The sequence below is a fragment of the Sphaeramia orbicularis genome, chromosome 10, assembly GCF_902148855.1.
Source record: "Sphaeramia orbicularis chromosome 10, fSphaOr1.1, whole genome shotgun sequence".
Classification (NCBI taxonomy): domain Eukaryota; kingdom Metazoa; phylum Chordata; class Actinopteri; order Kurtiformes; family Apogonidae; genus Sphaeramia; species Sphaeramia orbicularis.
The window spans coordinates 49,731,835-49,750,379 of record NC_043966.1 but is presented as its reverse complement, the minus strand read 5'-3'; the positions used below and the strand labels follow the sequence as shown (position 1 = coordinate 49,750,379).

General features: G+C 38.8%; 1 protein-coding gene across 1 annotated transcript in view; it reads right to left on the bottom strand.

Annotated features, from left to right (window-relative positions):
- The window catches only part of trappc11 (trafficking protein particle complex subunit 11), a 25,892-nt gene extending 10,916 nt beyond the window's left edge, over positions 1–14,976 (bottom strand). Inside the window, exons 1-19 of the mRNA XM_030146269.1 lie at positions 14,640–14,976; positions 13,561–13,789; positions 13,053–13,222; positions 12,663–12,733; positions 10,861–10,975; positions 10,669–10,768; positions 9,768–9,841; positions 9,506–9,602; positions 9,243–9,376; positions 8,976–9,117; positions 8,793–8,886; positions 6,085–6,164; positions 5,799–5,877; positions 5,596–5,650; positions 4,199–4,344; positions 2,493–2,554; positions 2,157–2,289; positions 1,910–2,040; positions 1,411–1,536 (exon numbers count right to left, since the gene is read on the bottom strand). Of these exons, the coding sequence (XP_030002129.1) occupies positions 1,411–1,536; positions 1,910–2,040; positions 2,157–2,289; positions 2,493–2,554; positions 4,199–4,344; positions 5,596–5,650; positions 5,799–5,877; positions 6,085–6,164; positions 8,793–8,886; positions 8,976–9,117; positions 9,243–9,376; positions 9,506–9,602; positions 9,768–9,841; positions 10,669–10,768; positions 10,861–10,975; positions 12,663–12,733; positions 13,053–13,222; positions 13,561–13,767 (2,016 nt within the window). The 5' untranslated portion in view covers positions 13,768–13,789; positions 14,640–14,976. The remainder of the gene's footprint in view (positions 1–1,410; positions 1,537–1,909; positions 2,041–2,156; positions 2,290–2,492; positions 2,555–4,198; positions 4,345–5,595; positions 5,651–5,798; positions 5,878–6,084; positions 6,165–8,792; positions 8,887–8,975; positions 9,118–9,242; positions 9,377–9,505; positions 9,603–9,767; positions 9,842–10,668; positions 10,769–10,860; positions 10,976–12,662; positions 12,734–13,052; positions 13,223–13,560; positions 13,790–14,639) is intronic.
- Between the last annotated feature and the right edge of the window lie 3,569 nt (positions 14,977–18,545).

Sequence of the window (18,545 nt, the reverse complement as noted above, 5' to 3'; positions counted from 1 at the left end):
TGCTCGATTATAGAAAAAAAAATTATCACGATTATTTTAGCAATAATTGAAATCACGATTATTAAAAACGATTATTTGTTAACCTTAAGGTTGTTTATTTTTTTCTTGCAAAACAATGTAAAATATACTCTTTAAACATAAATAAAGCTTTTAACCACTAAAACAAAGTATGTTCACTTTTGTACGAAACAAAAAAATCTTTGAATGCAAATAAGTGTACTGTAAATTCAAGTATGTTTCCTTTTGTAAATAAATAGTGCAATGTAATTAAACTGCTATAGACTTGCCATAGAACTGTAGCAATTTAAAAAAAAAAAAAAAAAAAGCTCACGTAAAGTGCAAATTATAAATTCAAGTATGTTCAATGTAGTATGAAACAGTAAATTCAGTGGCGTGCCGTGAGGTTTCAGTTCAGGCCTTCTGTATACATCAGCCATCTAGAATACGTACGTTAGGGTTATACGGGTTAGGTTAATACGGGAGTTGCAGCGTAAAGAGATTCGGAAACTGGAGATTGCATTGCGAACGAAGTTGTAGACGGAGTTGTTTTTATGCGTTTTAGTTTTTCATAAGATTACGATAAAGGTGGCGGTGGTTAAACTTTAGATGGTTACAGAGGTTTGTTTCCGGTCGGTGCGGACACAACTACGAAACACTCTTTGCACGTGATGTGTTTTTGCTCTTCGTCTTCTTCATCAAACCCAAAGTGATTCCATACAATTGAATTTGACTTGCCTTTTTTGTTTACCAAGCACTTCTGCTGTGATTCTCCTGCCATTTTTCCAGACCACTAGGTACAACTTTCCTCTTGGGGTGGACCTGCCGGCTAGCAGGCAGCAGTAGCTTAGAGGGGGGCGGGGCTGAGCAGCTCATGGTAGCTTGCGTGCGTGTGAATTAAAACGACTCAAAATGAATAATCGTTTTTTCTCGATTACATAATTTTTGTAATCGTTGCGTGTAATAATCAAAATCGTAATTGAATTTCGATTAATTGCACAGCCCTAACACAGATGATGATTTGTTTGACCATGGTCCAACATCAAATAACCTATAGTATTGAAAACCAACCGATCAGTTGTTTAAACGATTCAATCCAATCCAATTCTGAGCTATTTTACTGGGTAAATAATTTTTTGTGCATAGTCTACAGGCCTTGAAGTTGAATCTGTGATTCATGATATTGGGCTATATAAATAAAATTGAATTCAATCTGATCATTTGTAAATGTCTTTGAGATGCTGAGGTGCATCCAAAGCCACCTCAATAAGTGGTGTCAGAGGTCAGAACACATCTTAGTGGTCATTTACACTTGCATTTAACCCTGTCCACTTGTGATCCAATCATCCAAGACCAAGGAGTTCTGTCTCTGTCACATTCTGTCTCATATACTGCACAAAAAACCCCTCTTACCTCTATCTTCTTGCCAACGTCCTCCGTCTTCGCCACAAAGTTGAAGTTGTAGCATTTGGTTTTTCCTGGTGACAGGATCATACTGTCCTGCCCTGTAGACTCCAACACACACCACTGGTTGTACTCCTACACATAGACAGTGTTAGAGACCCCAACACTTATAATTGATTGTGTCAGTATGAACTGTTCCTGTTCCTTCTCCAAATGATTGAGATGACAGAAATGCATCTCAAAACTCATGTAAATATGGAATTGGACTTTTGTCCGCCGTACTGACACTGTTTTCATATATTACAGATGTAAGATGGTATAGCACCAGAACATTTGTTTAACCATTTGCTGGATCTCTGCTCTGCTCAGGGACTGCAGCTGAAAAATAACCACTGGGCTAACTCTGGTGCATTTACAGCAATGTGAATTAATATACCCTAATTAATAGCCCTGTTAAATAAACCAATAAAAGAAAATAAAAGAAATAAAAGAAAATGTTCTCTCTTACCTGGTTGCTGAGGCTGATGGCCAGCTTGCTGAAGGGCACCGGATGAGGACAGTCAGCTTTGAGGAGTACCTGCAGTTGGATCGGCTGGTCTACATGAAAACTGGGAGACTGGAACTTAGCCTTACACTGGACTGGAATCAGACATGAAGGCACATTACAAATCATCACAGTTTTTTCTTGACAAAACATACACTGACAGGCACTAAGAGACTGTACTGTTCCCAGGGTAATGTGTGTGTTCACTGACTGAATGGTATGTAGTCTTGGACTTCTATAGTGAACTCATTGGATCCAACTAAAGCCATGCGGTCAGACCAGAGCAACCTGGCTGCAGCCACAGAAGATGGGTCACACTCTGGCTCTGGGTCAGGGATTTCATTCTGACAAGACAAAGACAAACAAAAAGGAAAAAAAACCTTCAGTCAGGTCACCAGCTGCTGGGTGAGACAAGACAAATGTAATTCTATGTCCTGTCATGATGATGGCAAAGTCCATCCAAAGTGTTCATGATCCTGCTTTAAGCCTCTTCATTTTATTTTACATTTCTGGAAGTAAACCACAGCTGCTAGAACTTTCTACTCACAAGCAGCACTTTCATGAGATTCTTCTCAATCCTGGACTTCTGCTCCTCCTTCAACGTTGAAGCTGCAACAACAACAAAAAATAGGACCAATGGCCCTGTAGCTTACCGGCCAAATTAAAAGCTTTGGGAAATGTATCCAGATGCCATTTATTATCACCAGTTATGTGTATTTATTATATTACAGAAATAGCCCATGTTTTGGTCATATTCCAATTAGATCTGTAAAAATTCAAATTCCAACTTGGTATCACTGATACTTATTGATTTATTGGATCAATCCACTTCCTATCTCTTATAATGGGAAAATTTTTCAAAATCACACCAAATCCAGATGGAAATAATTTCAATACCTTGTGCTGACATCATCATAAAGAAGCTGTATACCAAGTTTGAAGTCAATCAGAACTGTAGTTTTGGAGAAGAAGATGATTGAAACTTTTTTCACCATAAGAGCCCATGTTAAATTTTCCGTAAGTTCCCGCATCCAGAAGAAGATCCTGATCAGCATGTGGCCATTATGTTTTGGTCATCTCCCCATCAGGGCTGTACTGTAGAAATTTCAACTTGGTATCATTTATATTTACTGAGTTATTGCTTCGATCCATTCCTATCTCTTATAATGGGGAAATTTTTCAAAGTCGCACCAAATCCAGAATCAGATCCAGATCCAAATAATTTCACTAACTATTGTTGACATTATCATAAAGAAGCTGTATACCAAGTTTGAAGTCAATCGGAATTGTAGTTTCAGAGAAGAAGAGGATTGAAATTTTTGTAACGGACGACAGACGACAGACAGTGACAGACGACGGCAGACGATGACAGACAACGACGGATTACGATGACGACAGACGCCGCCGCCGGATGCCGCATGACGACAATAGCTTACGGCCTGTCGGCCGGTAAGCTAAAAGTCTATCAGTACTGTTTGCAGGACGTTAAGGTATAGCCATCTTATTATTCTGCCAAACTGTCTTGCAAAGTGACAGAATAGTTGAAGTTAAATTTCCTTTGATCATGTATTATATGATCAGTGCTGGATGCTAAAAGGAAAACTACCTCAGTTTTTACAGAACATATTAAGCACCATTATTTATTCATTGTCAAGAATTTAGTGTCTTAATCTATGCCTAGTCATGATGTGTCTGCACTAACTGAATGGTATGTAGTCTTAAACTTCCATAGAGAACCTGTTTTAACAGATAACACTTCCATTGGGGTTGTCTGACTTTAACACATCATTCAGATATTCGCTTCAGTCAATCACATCTGTCAGTCTGAGAGAGTTGTAGAAGCCAGGTATGTACTGTCAAACTCTGGATTTGACAATTCATAATTTGACAATACAACAGCTGATTTCAGGCCCTGCAGCTCTAACAGTGCCATGCAGTTACTTCAAAGGTATGCTGCTTCTCCGTCTCAAAAAAAAAAAAAAAAAAAAAATTGAATTAAAGGTTTGTTTGACATGACAGCAACAGAGGTGAATAAATGCCCTGGCTACTTTGTGAGGAAATACGGTAGACAACAGTCACTGCATTTTCAGGCAGTGGCACCAGATCAATAACCTCCAGAGAGAAAGTCCTTCTAAATTCTTCTATTGCCATTTTCTGAGGAAAAAAAATATTTAGTCACATAGCTAAATCTAGAATATATTACGAGATTCAAGGCCTGTGATGTCTGTACTAAAGCCTATTAGTGTTGCTTACCTCTGCCCTGCAGCTCCATGCAGTATATGATGTAGTCCTTGACACTGGCCATCAGATAGGCACAGCGCAGAGCTGTGCTCAGGATGGCACTCAGCAGAGCCCACCACCGCTCTGTGCGATAGTCACACATCACATAATCCAACAACCTGTCCATGACAGAAATACACACATTTAAAAAACAAAGAATACAGACTGACAGGTCAGTGGAACACAAGTGCTTCCTTTCATGTGAATGCACTGTGGTTTGTTTTAATGAAGGTAACTATATTGGTATTAAGAGATAAAGAAAGCTAAAAACAAACACTGTATGAGTTAAGATTCTTCTTGTCCAAGAACATATAATTGTGTCGACAACAGGTGTAGGGAGGTGAAGGTGTAAAAGTCATGTATGGATAGAAGACACAGAAAAGAGCAACAGGCATAAACAAACAAACCTATTAGTCCAGTGAAATGAAGCATTGTGACGTGGTGCAGTGCAAAAAAAAATCCAAGACCTGTGTCACTGGTCAGCAGCTAAAGGCGGCCATACACAGTGCGATTATTTTGATCTTTGCACGCAGCTCCATCTCAAACTGTGCAAATCAATCGTAAAGTCAGGCTCACGATTCATGTTCTCACACTGTACGGACCGATGCTCGTATGCGACCTGACTGCTCACACTGTAGGACCATACACCAGAGGACGCACCACACGTTCGAGTGTTGTATCCGGAAATACAATGTCAAAATACCAAGGAATCTGGAAGTGCATAGACGATTGTGTATTGGTGTGAGTCACGAAATGGTAGTGCTAAACAAAAACCAACGAGCTGCTTTGGCAGTATGTGCCATTATTTGCGGGGAATCAAAAAAGAAGAAAAGATGACGATGTGTTTGGTGCAGGAATTGGTTGGCCAGACGTGGACAGTATGGGCTGTCAATCCTACAGCGGGAACTAGAGGTAAGCTGCAAAAGCTAAATTGCATTAGGCCAATTGCCAGCTACCGTTCGCTTCTGTGTTTGAGCATGCACAGTGTGAGAATTTGAGGCACATCGGCTCGTGGCACTGCTTTGACAGTGCGATACCCTCATGAGGAACGAGCAGGATTTCAAACAGCTCCGTTTTCCTTGCGAACACACGATTGCAGGTCGTGAGGTGTGAATCGCTTCTCCTTAACCCATGTACACTGCACGATGCACGACACACGATTAGAGGCACATCTGGCCCGATCCCAGAAAGAGTTGCACGAGTGAGAAATTGTCTCTAAAATTGCACAGTGTATGGCCGCCTTAAGTGACTAACAAGTCAACAGTCATTTTTGGGTGGAATATCACTTCTAAGTGACTTCCTGTGCTTTCTTTAACTGCATGTGTGAGGGAGTGCATTAACGTTCACCCATTCTGCATGTTTTCACTTACTTAACGGCTTTGGTGTAGTCTTTAGCATGGTAGTACTCTTCTCCCATCTGCACCACTGGAAAACAGAGAATGAGTTTAAGATTAATTTGTTAAACGATCCTAAAAATGACTCTACATGCAAATATGGAAAGGAGAAGACATGTAAAGAGAATAAAAAAACTTTGCTATAAAATACAACATGTGAAGAGCACCGTGTTACTCACTGAGATGGCTCTTCATTCGAGGACACTTATACTTCTTAAACTGGGCAACGGCATTGCTGAGTAGAGCTATAATCAGCTCCTGTAAAGATTTTAAGAAAAATAAATGTTTATGTAAAATACAGACACCTGAAAACTCTGCTTAGTACAGTCATAAAGCATTTGTTTTGTGTTAAGCTAAAAGTAGTAGATTTGTCAGCCTAACTCTTAAACAGTGATTTTCATCCAAATATATTAATTGTGAGTTGAATAAAATTAAACAGAGTATAAATGGAGTGTCCACACTTACAGAATGTGGTACATCTTTTTCTTTAATCTGCAGAGCAAGTATCCCTGTCTTCTCTTTCTCTGCATCTGGAGGGTCAATACCTGCACATATAACAGCACAGAGGTCATCGTGTTTTCTAGAGTTATCACCATATGGGAATTAGAGTAGACAATAAATTATTACACAAATGACTGAAATTAACAATATTATTGTCTGCCATCACTGTAGTACAAGTTTAATAATAATTTAGTTACGCACATAAGCTTTATGAAGAAGACACATTTATCAGCAAGGAATTTGGCATTTCTGATCTTTTTACTTTTTACTAGTAAAACTTGAACATGGCCAATATGACATGACATAAATATACAAAACCCACTGAACCAATCTGAAATACTGAACCAAAAAACAAAGTCAAAATAAACCAGATTATAGGCCCTTTCCCACCACAGCAACTTTTGCAGGAACTTTCTGTATTACCCTGAACTTTCAAAGTTCCTGGTGCGTTTCCACCGAAAATTACCCTGGTAACTGACCCTCCCCCGGCCCCGAATTTACCCCGAAGAAGTTCCTGGTTAGGAAGTAGTACTTTCCAGATTACCAGGAACTTTAAGGGGCGGAGCTGTGTGCTGGAGAAGGCTGAGTGGAGGACTAGACTGGCAGCATTTCACCGCCAATATTTAACTCATTTAATTTCCACAAGCTTTGTATTTTGATAATTCGGAAAATGGACCAAAAGAGAAGCTACAACAAGTGGACTGACGACGAGGAAATTCAGACGGACTTTGAATCGCCGACACAAAACGAGCGAGTAAAAGCTGTTGGAGCCAAATATAAGATACAAGCCTAAAGAAATACGAGAAAAGAAGAAGAAATTTATGCACTATTAAAAGAAACTAAAGGAGCACAACAGTCGCAGTTGATCTGTCAAACAAACAAATGGTCTGAATATGACACAAATATTCACTGTTTAGTTGGTTCATGCTGTAACAGTAGTCAGCAGCACCAGCTGTTTAGTCAGAAGTGAAGTCCGGTTAACCTAAAACTAATGCTAATACTAACTGGTCAACAGTCTGACACTATAAACCTAAATCAGAGAACTGGATGTATTCGTGTGTTCGCTGTGAGCTGAACACTGTTTTATTTTGTATGTTTATGATTTCCACCTGAAATGGACCGGACGGACTCGCCTCTTTTTCTGAACCTGCGGCTCGTTTGTGTCTTGGTTCATCGTCTACTGCTGTTTACAACGGCCCAGGTCAGACATGTCACATGTCACATCACACTGGTAGGAATCTGTCATCATATGTTGTTATTCATTTATGCATTTTTATTACTCTTCCAGTAGGAAAGCGAAAAAGGGACCAGGACCATGGACTTCCAGTCCAGCTGTCCTGGACCAGCTGGACCAGACCCTGGTCCAAAAGCCTGATCCTTTCACACATGTTTAGTTCCCTTTTAATCTCAAGGCACCTTTGTTTTGTTTAAATTTTTAATTAAAAAAAAAAAAAATCTAACCTAATACTGTCTGTTCATTTACAAGGCATCAAAATATGAGTGTAAGTGCTTTTATCAGTAGTATGCAGTTGAATTAAATGCAGGCATTTGAGTAAATTTGTCTGGCTTTAGGTTGAACCTGGACTATATCTGTAAAACAATAGAAATGAAACAGAACCATCCATCACACTTAAAGTTAGATGTGATTTAGTTTAAGGAATGAGAAGTTGAAAATACATGTACCATTTTGAAATACAAATTAAGGATATGTAATGATGGTTAACTTTATTTAAAATGTATTCCAGATGGATTAAGTGATTCAACAACCAGTAAAATGTTAAACCCAAACCGTCCACTTCAGTACTGTGTCATTTTATTGAACTAGAGCTGAGTTTGTGAATGGACATGAACTGGACTACAGGTTCTGTTACTGCTCCTTCATACATCATCAACCTGATTTGAATAAATTACCCTGAACTTTCGGGTGCGGTGGAAACACAGTTACCAGGAACTCTTTCACCCCAAAAAGTTCCTGGTAAATAAGTTCCTGGTAATAAAGTTCCTGGGCCTTTTGGTGGGAAAGGGCCTAGTGTGGCTAACAAATGCACGTCTTAGGGTAATAATTTAAAAAAAAATAATGATACAAGATGTTTTCTACTTTCAATCAAGGGTTTTTAAACTTAAATGGAGATTATCACAATTCTTAAAATAAACAAAATTATAAAATTAACTGCAATATGGTGATAAATGCTATGTTTTCATTATTCTCTTATTCACCAGAGCCAGTTAACAGAACCAAAGATCTCTTTACATCATGCAATGTAGCCTAACAATCACATTAACTGGCATCAACTAGTTTTATCAACTCAGAATTTCTGGCTCATAACATTTTCTTCTGGTTATGTGTGCCTGAATTTACCACAACCTTGGCGGAAAAAAAATCCAGCTAGAATTCAGACAGCACTTCAGCCATCTGAAAACTTAAACAAGTGAAAAAGTAGGTGGAGCTTACCAATACCCCCATCTGGTCCCACAACCCTTTGCCCCTCCTGCTCATTGATACTGATAAATCGGCTGGACAAAAATCTCGGATGGACAGACAGTGGATGAACAGACGGAATTGCTGATACATTTAAATACCCCCGTCCACCCCAGAGGGACATAAAAACCCTGACCTTAATCTTGCTGCATGAAATGGACAAACTATACCAACTGTATCCATGTGAACATACTCTGATGTCCTTGTCTCCATGGTCTTTGGCCATAGAAGTCCAGTCCTGTGCTCTGGGTGTCCAGGGGGTCAGGGCTTGGATAGCTCACTCCAGCCTGCAAAAACAAACCATCAACTGGTCGTACATCAGAGGCTTACACACTTCTTTAGGTGATTATTGGTACAGAAGTGAAAAAAGTGTCACCTGCCAGAGCTGCTGCGCCAGCTGTTTCCGGTCCTGGCTGTAACAGGCAGCCTGTTGGTAGTAGAAACCTGGGTTCTGGGTCTGGATGGCTGTAAGACCCAATTTAATGGCTTCGTCAAAAAGTTCACCAAATGACTGGAACCTGTCAAAATACATGGTTTGAAAAAAGAGCAACCATTTTATCATTACAATGAGCAAAAGGAAACATTGAAGGCATGTAAGTTAGGTGTAGTGTAGATTTATGTATGTGTTCATATGTTTCCTCACTGTTTAGACATCCATGCCGCATGCTCAAAGGCCAGCTCAGCACTGCCAATCTTCTTCTTGCACAGGTCTATGTGCTTTCTGAACTGAGCAATAGCATCTAGAGGAGTGTTATGTTGAAAACACAGACGGCAAATCTAAAGGAGAGATGACAAAAATAAACATTTATTTCTCTTACAATCTGTCAAATCTAGTATCTTTTTCGCACGTATAACTCAAACTCACAGATTAACTACGTTCATGTATTTATCAAGACACAATTCTACCTTATAGTTGATAAATCCAGCCATAGTTTTGATCTCCAACATATTGGTTTCGTGAGCTCTGAGTTCATGGACAAGACTGTACGCCGTTTTGTAGTACCTAAAAAGAAAAAACACAAATACAAATACAAAGTAAGACAACAGCCACTCCACAAAATAAAAGCAACTACATTTCTCTCTGTTACTGGGAAACACTGTGTAATACAGTGTCTAAGAGATAACAGTGTCATTTGTAACTGCATTTGTGCTGCTAATCCAGACTTACTTAAGAGCATTCTGGGTGTCCTGTTTCAGTTCACTGAAGAAGGCAATTTTAAACTGGTGTCTGACAAACAGAAGCTGGAAATGGAAGGACAAGATAAGCTTTCTAAACTACTCAGGGCAATATGGTCAAAAATAATATCATCATAAAATGCTCATATCATCTAAAGTTGACCACAGAAGTTCCCATAATAAGTGATCATCATGATTTATTTCAGTTTAAAGTGTCATTTATGGTCCTGTGTGAAAATTGGAGAAACCACATCTATAAGATGTAACCAGACAAAAACAATGCAAAAGTTGATATCAGACAAAAACCACTAAAGATGCAACAAGGCAAAAATTACAGAACGTAAGATGAAACAATAGAACAACTATATAAAGACACAACAGGACAAAAATGACATAAAAGACTGGACAAGATGTGTAATTTATATATATATATATATATATATATATATATATATATATACACACATATACATAAACAACACAGATGAATGAGAGAAGAATGTAAAAAGAATGTAAAAAGAGAAATATAGGAAGACAATGACGTAAAAATGGAAGAAATCCAAGATCAAGAAACAAGTCCAAGAAACCAAAAACACAAAATAATCCATTGTCTTCTTTTGTAATTCCATACTTTGTTCAAATCAGTGCAATCTGAGTTCTTATTCCACAAGATGAAAACCTTAAAAAATACTTTATTTTCTTTGACAATGTGAATAAAATGAATCCTAATGGTTAAAGAAATGCATCAATGTTGCAATGATCATAACCACTTATCTTCGAGGAAAATGATCATGATATAATAGAAAAATTTAATTGCAATATGATATAAAATTCCAACAGGCTTTCATCTCCCAAACCTACTATCCACCATACATTTCAGTATGTGTTCATACCTGATGTGTCGTTTTGTTAAGGAACTCTTTGTGCGATTTGACTCGACGAATCTCTGTGTAATAATATGTCTGGGCATGCTCGTAGAAGGCATTTTCTAACCTGTAAAACCACAGTCAGTATATGAGCCCACACAGTAGATCAGCTGCCATAACACTGGTGATATGTTGAATGAATAGTTTTTTTTAACGTACCTTATAATGTAGCCCACCAGGTGGTCAGTATGAGGCAGCACAAAGAGACTCTTTCCTGACAGATCGCAGGCGTTACAAAGGGCTGAGGCCCTTTCTGACGCCACCAGGTCTTCTCCTACATACAAACAACAGGATCAGTGATGGTTTGGTAGGAAAGACTGGAAAAGCCTCCAACAATACCACAAAAAATAATGTGTTTTTTTACATATGTTGCATGGCCCTTAATTCTGACTTTTTCCATGTAACTGTGAGTGTTCACTATTCAGTAACTGGCACTAACAAACCAATTACATTTCCTGCTTTTTTATGTATTGACCAAGGGGAAGATCAAATAAGGTCCTTTCCTTTTCCTTCTTGATGCTTTTCGGTCATGGAAAAAGCCAAAATTGTTCTGTTGTTCTTGTGTTGTGATGATTCATTCTCATTTTTATTTGGTTGAAACCATGTATGACCATGTATAACCATGAACAGAACAAATAAAAATGGAGTGAAATAATTGGTATTATTTGTTCTGTTTAATTTTTCAGAGCAAAATGTCTCAAAATTAATTTTATTTTAAGAAAGTGACTAGTTTTAGCCGAGATTTTAGTTTACCTCAGTGTTAGTTGCTCAGCTGTTATGAGGAAGTGTATTACAGAAGCTGCACAATAGGATCACATCAAATATGATTGAGTACACTATTGGGTATTAAAAGGTCCCATATTGAGCACAACCATTTTTATTCTTTGAAACCATGACCTAGGGCTGCACGATTTTGGCCAAAAATAAAATCCCAATTTTTTTTTCCTCTTAAAAACTCTATTTTCTATTTTGATTTTTGGGTAAAACTACAAAAGACAACAGAAGTTGACATGTCATTTCCGTGAGCAGCCTGCAATGCAAGGCACTGCTCCCTGCCTCAAATCTGTGATGGTATCACGGAATCCCCGAAATTTCTGTGATGGGCCCACAGAAGTCATACCAATGTAAGTAAGTGATAGGCATCAGTCATGCATGCATGAACTACGCAAGATGAGTGATCCCCATATGCTTATATTAAAACTGGGGGATCTGTGCATGGAGGAGACCAACCCAAGACACTCTGGAAGGATTATATCTCTGGGCTGGCCTGGGAACGCCTCTGTATGTGGCTGGGGAGAGGGCTTTCTGGGCTACTCTGCTGAGGCTGCTGGCCCCATGACCTGGACCCGGATCAGAAGAAGACAGTACGGTATGGATCTGTGCGTGGACAACGTAAGATAAGTGATCACCATGCAGTTATATTTGAATTGGGGGATCCGTGCATGAAACCACAGCTTACATTGGTATCACTACTGCAGCCCCATCACAGATTTAAGGTCCGTGGTCATTACATGGAATTCTGTGAAAGACCACTCTCACAGTTAGGGGGAGGAGCCTACAGGCCGCGGGCCTCCCGGTGACACAAAGATGAAATTGATTTGATGATTTCCCTTAGGTAAAAATCGGCCTAATTTAATGATACGATTTCAATTTAAAATCGATTAACTGCGCAGCCCTACCATGAGCCATTAACACCTGGAAAAAGCCAAAAATCCCACTAATCTTATCTGCAATTCCCACTTACTGTGGTCTACTGTTCCCTCTTAGTTTTCATTTGAAAAGCTGTCATTTCTATTCCTATTTCTGTCAAAATAGTCATGTTTGCCCTGCTACGTTTAGTTTAACTCTTCGATTATATTAAGTATAACACAATTCAAGGTATTAGTTTTTGTGCCTGAGGTGAAAAACTGTTAAGCAAAGCAACTTTTGCTTCCACTTTTATATTCAGTCAAGGTTTTTACCTGGAGGTAGAGGAGTTTTCTTCTGAATTAGAACCACTGCCACCTTGGTGTTCCGCCCCTGAAGACTAGTCCTACAAAGAAACCAAACACAGACAGATGCAGATTTTCAGACTTGAATATGGGAGTAGGTGTTTTAGGTGCCTCCTAGTATGTTGTTTTTTCCATGGCACAAGGTTTACATAAAACTTTGGAAATGATTCTTGGCTCATTGTGACAGAGTGTTGAAAATATTTGTCATAAATATGACTTGTAAAGTAAGTGTTTCCTTGTGTACAAATGTGAATGTGAGGGAAGTATTTTGGCCTAATTCTACTTTCATTATGCAGCCTCCCACTTGACATCAAACTTAACCAACATTATATATACTGTATATAACATAAACACCCCTACCTGACAATCTCCACTTTAGTGGCACATTCCGACTGTTTCTCTTTCCACTGGGGGTCATCCCAGTCCAGTTCATAGAAGAGGACAACTAGAGCTGGTACTAGGTTCAGATGTTTGTTCATCCAACTCGTTTTCAAGATACCTTTGGGGATGTACCACTCATAGGATGTTCGCTAAACGTGGAAAAGGTGAATTATTGCCGTTAAAAAAAATTCATGAGCACAAAATGTTGAACATATTTCATTGACATAATTTTATTAATTAACAAATTATTACCACCATCTGAGTAGTGTTGAGAAGCATTAAATGCAGAATTGTGGGAAAGTGTACATGTGTTAATTGTATTATAGAATATAACTACTGTGAGACAATCACACAGTATTGGTTAATACATCAAAACGGTTGCACAAGAACACTCCACTAATGTAGAACATTGTGACTGCACAACAGTGTACATCATCCAAATCATTTGGAGCCTAGTAAAGAGAAGAAAACTCCAGCTGTTGCTCACCTTAGTGCGACATTTAGGATACTCATGGTCTCCTGGGAGGACCTTGAAAGAAATTGGAACTCTATCTGCACGTCGGTTGGCACAGAAAGCGTCCCAAATGGCCCGATGGACAGCATTGTACACAACATCCAAACCAGTTAGAGCCACGAAGGCCATGGGCCGACAACAAAGCTCTGGAGGAAGCTCCCACTGGGAACCTGCCATCATAATGGTTCAGCAATGGATACACCTACACAAGACAAAGCAAAATGAATACATGAACACATTTTAAATACATTCCTGTAAATTAACCTAATGCAAAAAAGCCAAGGCACATTTAGACCATTAGATTTGTTACACAGGAGTTAGGAAATTTCACTTCATTATAATATCTTACAAATAACAGCTCCTGCGGCAAACGTAATTTTGAGCAAAATTTCAACAAAGTATTATAAAAAATAAAGAAGCTGATTACACCAATATTTCCCAACTCAACCTGCAAATCAATGGTCCCATTTATGACATTCTCCTCTATGAGAGAGACAGTCCAGCACGGGTGTCAATACGCTTGAAAAAAGCCTTAAGTTTGACCACTGACAGGGTACCTCGGTAGACTCGTCTCAAGATGATCTACCATACTATGTCTAACTGCAGAGATGAAAAAAAAAAAAAAAAAAAACTAGCTGTCTCCCAGCGACGTAGAGGCAAAGGTTCCTAAAGGGGCTAAATGACAGGTCACAAGACTTAGCATTAGAACAGAACCGAGTCTAACAGTGACAAACGTTTACAGCATACATCGTACTATATCTTAACCTGGAATTACATATTACTTAAAATCCTGTCTCATTCCAGTCACATAGCCCTTTAAAATCCGGGGACTCATTGTACTTTCTATACTAGTTAAGTTTATATATTATGGCAGAAACCGTCAACAACGAAGCGGAAGTGCAAGCGGAAGCGTTAGCGATAACGCTAATCAGACTAGTCTTATTAAGTTAGCTTTAGTGGCAATAATAAATTACTCATCACTAAAGTTCAGAGCAACGGGGGAAAAAACCTGAAAACAACCAAGTCATACCAGAAATAAAATAGCACCATACCTTTATCACATCACTTTAAATGAACTTGCTGAGTTGAGCTTGTACAGCAGTTAGCTGAGTTACCTCGCTAGCTACACTTCAGGCGGCTACTTTAGCTAGCTAGTGGGTGAGGTTTGAAGGTTTAACTCGCAAACAAACGTCAGTGCAGCTTTAGTTTAGGGAGCTCCGACCTCGACTTAGTCTGGCTCCAATATGCTCACTCTTTTATAGATTGCTATCGACGTGTCACCTTTAGTAAAACTAGAAAAGTAAAGAGACTTAAGCGGCTATTGCTAAAGCAACTGAAGGATAGAGAACAGCTCTCTCTTCTTGTAGTTAACCCTGAATAATACTTCCGGGTCAACCCCATACAGTAGCGGGTAGCTTACGCCTAAAACAGTTTTGTTTACCGTCAATGTTAATATCACACTCAGAAACAAGTCTGTAGTTGGGACAGGCTTCAGTAAGGTCACAGTCTTTCATAACATTTTGCATGCACATGGAAAAGAGAGTATGATATTGTAAATAATTGTTTTTAACCAAACTGGACAGTGTCTCCAGATGTATATATCCAGCATACTCATTGGCTACTCCAAATAGAGCTATCACAAAACTTAATCAGATTAATTTCGATTATACTGGAAAAAAGAAAATCCACCACATTAAGAAAGCTGAAATTACTTAAGATTATGAGGATGGAGGCCCTCGAGTTATTGATTTTGATTGTCTGAATGGAACCTTAAAAATAAATTGGCTAAAATCTCTTTTGAATAGTAATAACTTTTGGTTTCACATCCTCAGAGTAATTTTTTAATAAATTGGGAGGTATTGAATTTTTCCTCAAGTGGGACTTTGCTATTTCAAAACTCCTAATTAAATTGTCCAGCTTCCACCAACAGGTATTTTTGTATTGGAAACTTCTTTACAAACACAGTTTCACCCCACACAACACACCAACATGGAACAATACGTATATCACAGTCAGGAGGAAATTGTTGTTTAACATGGAATGACTGGAGAAAAATATTTGATCTGTGATTCATTTTGTTGACAGCAGTGGAAGCATTCTATCGTATGGGAATTTTTGCCAGAAATACAATTTTGCTTGTAACAGCAACATTTTTGACTCCATTATCAAAGTCGTTCTGAACTGCATTTTGTGCATAGCCAGAGTAGCCTCAGTGATCCAAATCCAGTCGCCTTATTTATCTCACCTTCTAATTGGAGGATCCAGCTTTACAGAACTTATAATTCTGAATAAAATAATTAGGAAAATCCTCAACCATAATTCAAACCCATCACGTCCCATAGAAACTCTATTTCAAAATTTTACTCACATAAAACCTTCTGGCTTTTGCAAACCCAATATTTAAAGTTTCCTTTAAACCCAAAAATCCAAGAAGTTCATTTCAAAATTCTGAATGGAGTCTCCAACAATATGTTAAAACAACAATTTGTTTTTTAAACAAATAACTTGTTTTTTTTTGTAATGGGACTAACCAATGCTGCTGTGGGGGAAGATAGAGGAGGCAGGCATGGACCAACATCTGGCTGCATAAACCATCAACTACCTCACCGATAGACCACAATATGTGAGACAACCAATCAATCATATTTTATTTATGTAGCACCAAATCATAACAAAAGTTATCTCATGAGATTTTACATATAGAGCTGGTCGGAACCAGACTCTCAAGCCAATTTACAGAAACCCAACAGAGTCCTCCAAAAGCAAACACTTGGTGACAGTGGTGAGGAAAAACTTCTTTTTGTCAGGCAGAAACAAGAAAAGAGAGAGAGAGAGATTGGAGAAGGGAGGAATAGGGATGACACATGCATGCATGGAAAACTGTACTAGACTACTTCACAGCTGTGTCAGATGTAACACCCCCCCCCCATGGGACAGTGCTCTCACCGTTCCTATTCACATTATACACCTTGGACTTCACAAACAATGACACACACTGTCACCTGTAGAAGTTCTCTGATGACACCACCAGTGTTGGCTGTGTGTCATAAGGGAACAAGCAGGAAAATATGGGGGTCATCGCAGACTTTGTGGACTGGTGTGTGGAACCATCTGCTCCTTAACACCAGTAAGACCAAGGAGATTGTGACTGACTTCCACAGGTCACCGCCACAACACACACAGGTGAACATCCGGGGCTTGGACATTGAGATAGTAAACTCTATTTAGTACCTGGGTGTTCACCTCAACAATAAACTGGAATGAACAGATAATACAGACAAGGGCCAGAGTTGCCTCCACCTGCTGAGGAGACTGAGGTCCTTTGGAGTGGGCAAGGCTCTAATTCAAACACTGTATGATACTGCGGTGGCCTCTGCAGTACTCATTGGTATCATGTGCTAGGGAGCAGGCAGTACAGACACCATGTCCATGTGTAATCACAATGAAAATATGTAAATAATATTTACTTCTAAATTTAAATAAATACCAGATTTCTTATTTTTCTCTTCATATTACATTTTTCACTTGTTTTAATTTGGATCTTGGTCAGGTCTCCATTGAAGAAGAGATTTTATCTCAAGGGACTTCCTGGTTATTTATTTTTTTTTCTAATTTAAAAAATATGTAGTAGTCTGCTTTTCTATAATAATTTATCAATTCAATTATCTCATTAGTCCCCTTTTACCAAAGCACCCATTCCACCTAAGCGGTGGAAAGCAGTTTAAACAATGATGTATGCAGATCTCATACTGTTTTCTAATTTAACAAACCTTTAGGTGAAAATTAGTTACGGTCTCAGGTTTTCTCAAAGTGATGCCAGTGGTTGTTCGGTTTCAATGGAAGACTGTGAATACGATGAAAACATGATGAAAACAATTTGTTTTATAAAATATATATATATATATATATATATATATATATATATACTAGCAATTATACTATGATTATCTTTACCATATAATAAAATGAAAATTTTTGACGACACGTGATAATATCTAAAACGAGAAGAAAACTCTAATTTTGGAACAGACGCAAAAGGAGTTGCTACGACAAATGGGATCCATTTATGGCAGCTGTGAACCGTAAATTTTGTCGACCATTTACGTCTCTGTTCTACCTAAAACCGTCGAAATTAAAGTTACAAAACCAGAGAACTCGCGAATCATACAGGACCTTCTACTGCCGTGTGTACAAGGCTAAAAATGGATTAGATGTCATAAATATTAGCAGGCGTGACCACCCTGCGAATGTTGGGTAACGTAAGTGAGAACGTCTTCTTCTTCTTCTTCTTCTTCTTCTTCTTCTTCTTCTTCTTCTTCTTCTTCTTCTTCTTCTTCTTCTTCTTCAGACTACACGCTACGTGGCGCATCGCTGCCTTCCACATTCCGGAGGTCGCATCACTTGATGGTCATCCTACATCATTATATGCTACCCTGTAGCTGCTAGGAAGTCCCCTAAAGCTTTTACACAGTAGTCCTGTCTCTCAGACGGGCTGATCAGAGTGTTCATATTAACAGCATCTCCAGGTCTTGTCGCAACTGTTTTCCAAAGTTCCGATCTCTGCACTTCGTATATCGGACACTCCATTACGACATGTTTTATAGTTTGCGCCTGTTTTCAGTGCACACACAGCCCATCAGGATGTTTTCCCGTTTTCGCCAAATCCCAGGTATGACCACAATGTCCAAATCTCAATCTGGTCAAAGGTACCGCTGCTTTCCTGTCATTTCCAGTGTATACATTCTCAGGACTGACGTTTGATTTGATAGAAAGGTAATGGCGCCCTCTACTGCCCCTTTCCCACATCTCCTGCCAGACATTGGTAATGTACTTTTTAATAATTGATTTCCATTCAAGCATCTCTGGAATTATTTTTGAGATCAAGCTCCTTTTTCAAGGTCCCCTTAGCTACTTATTCCGATATTTCATTTCAATATATCCAGTGAGAACGTCTCTTG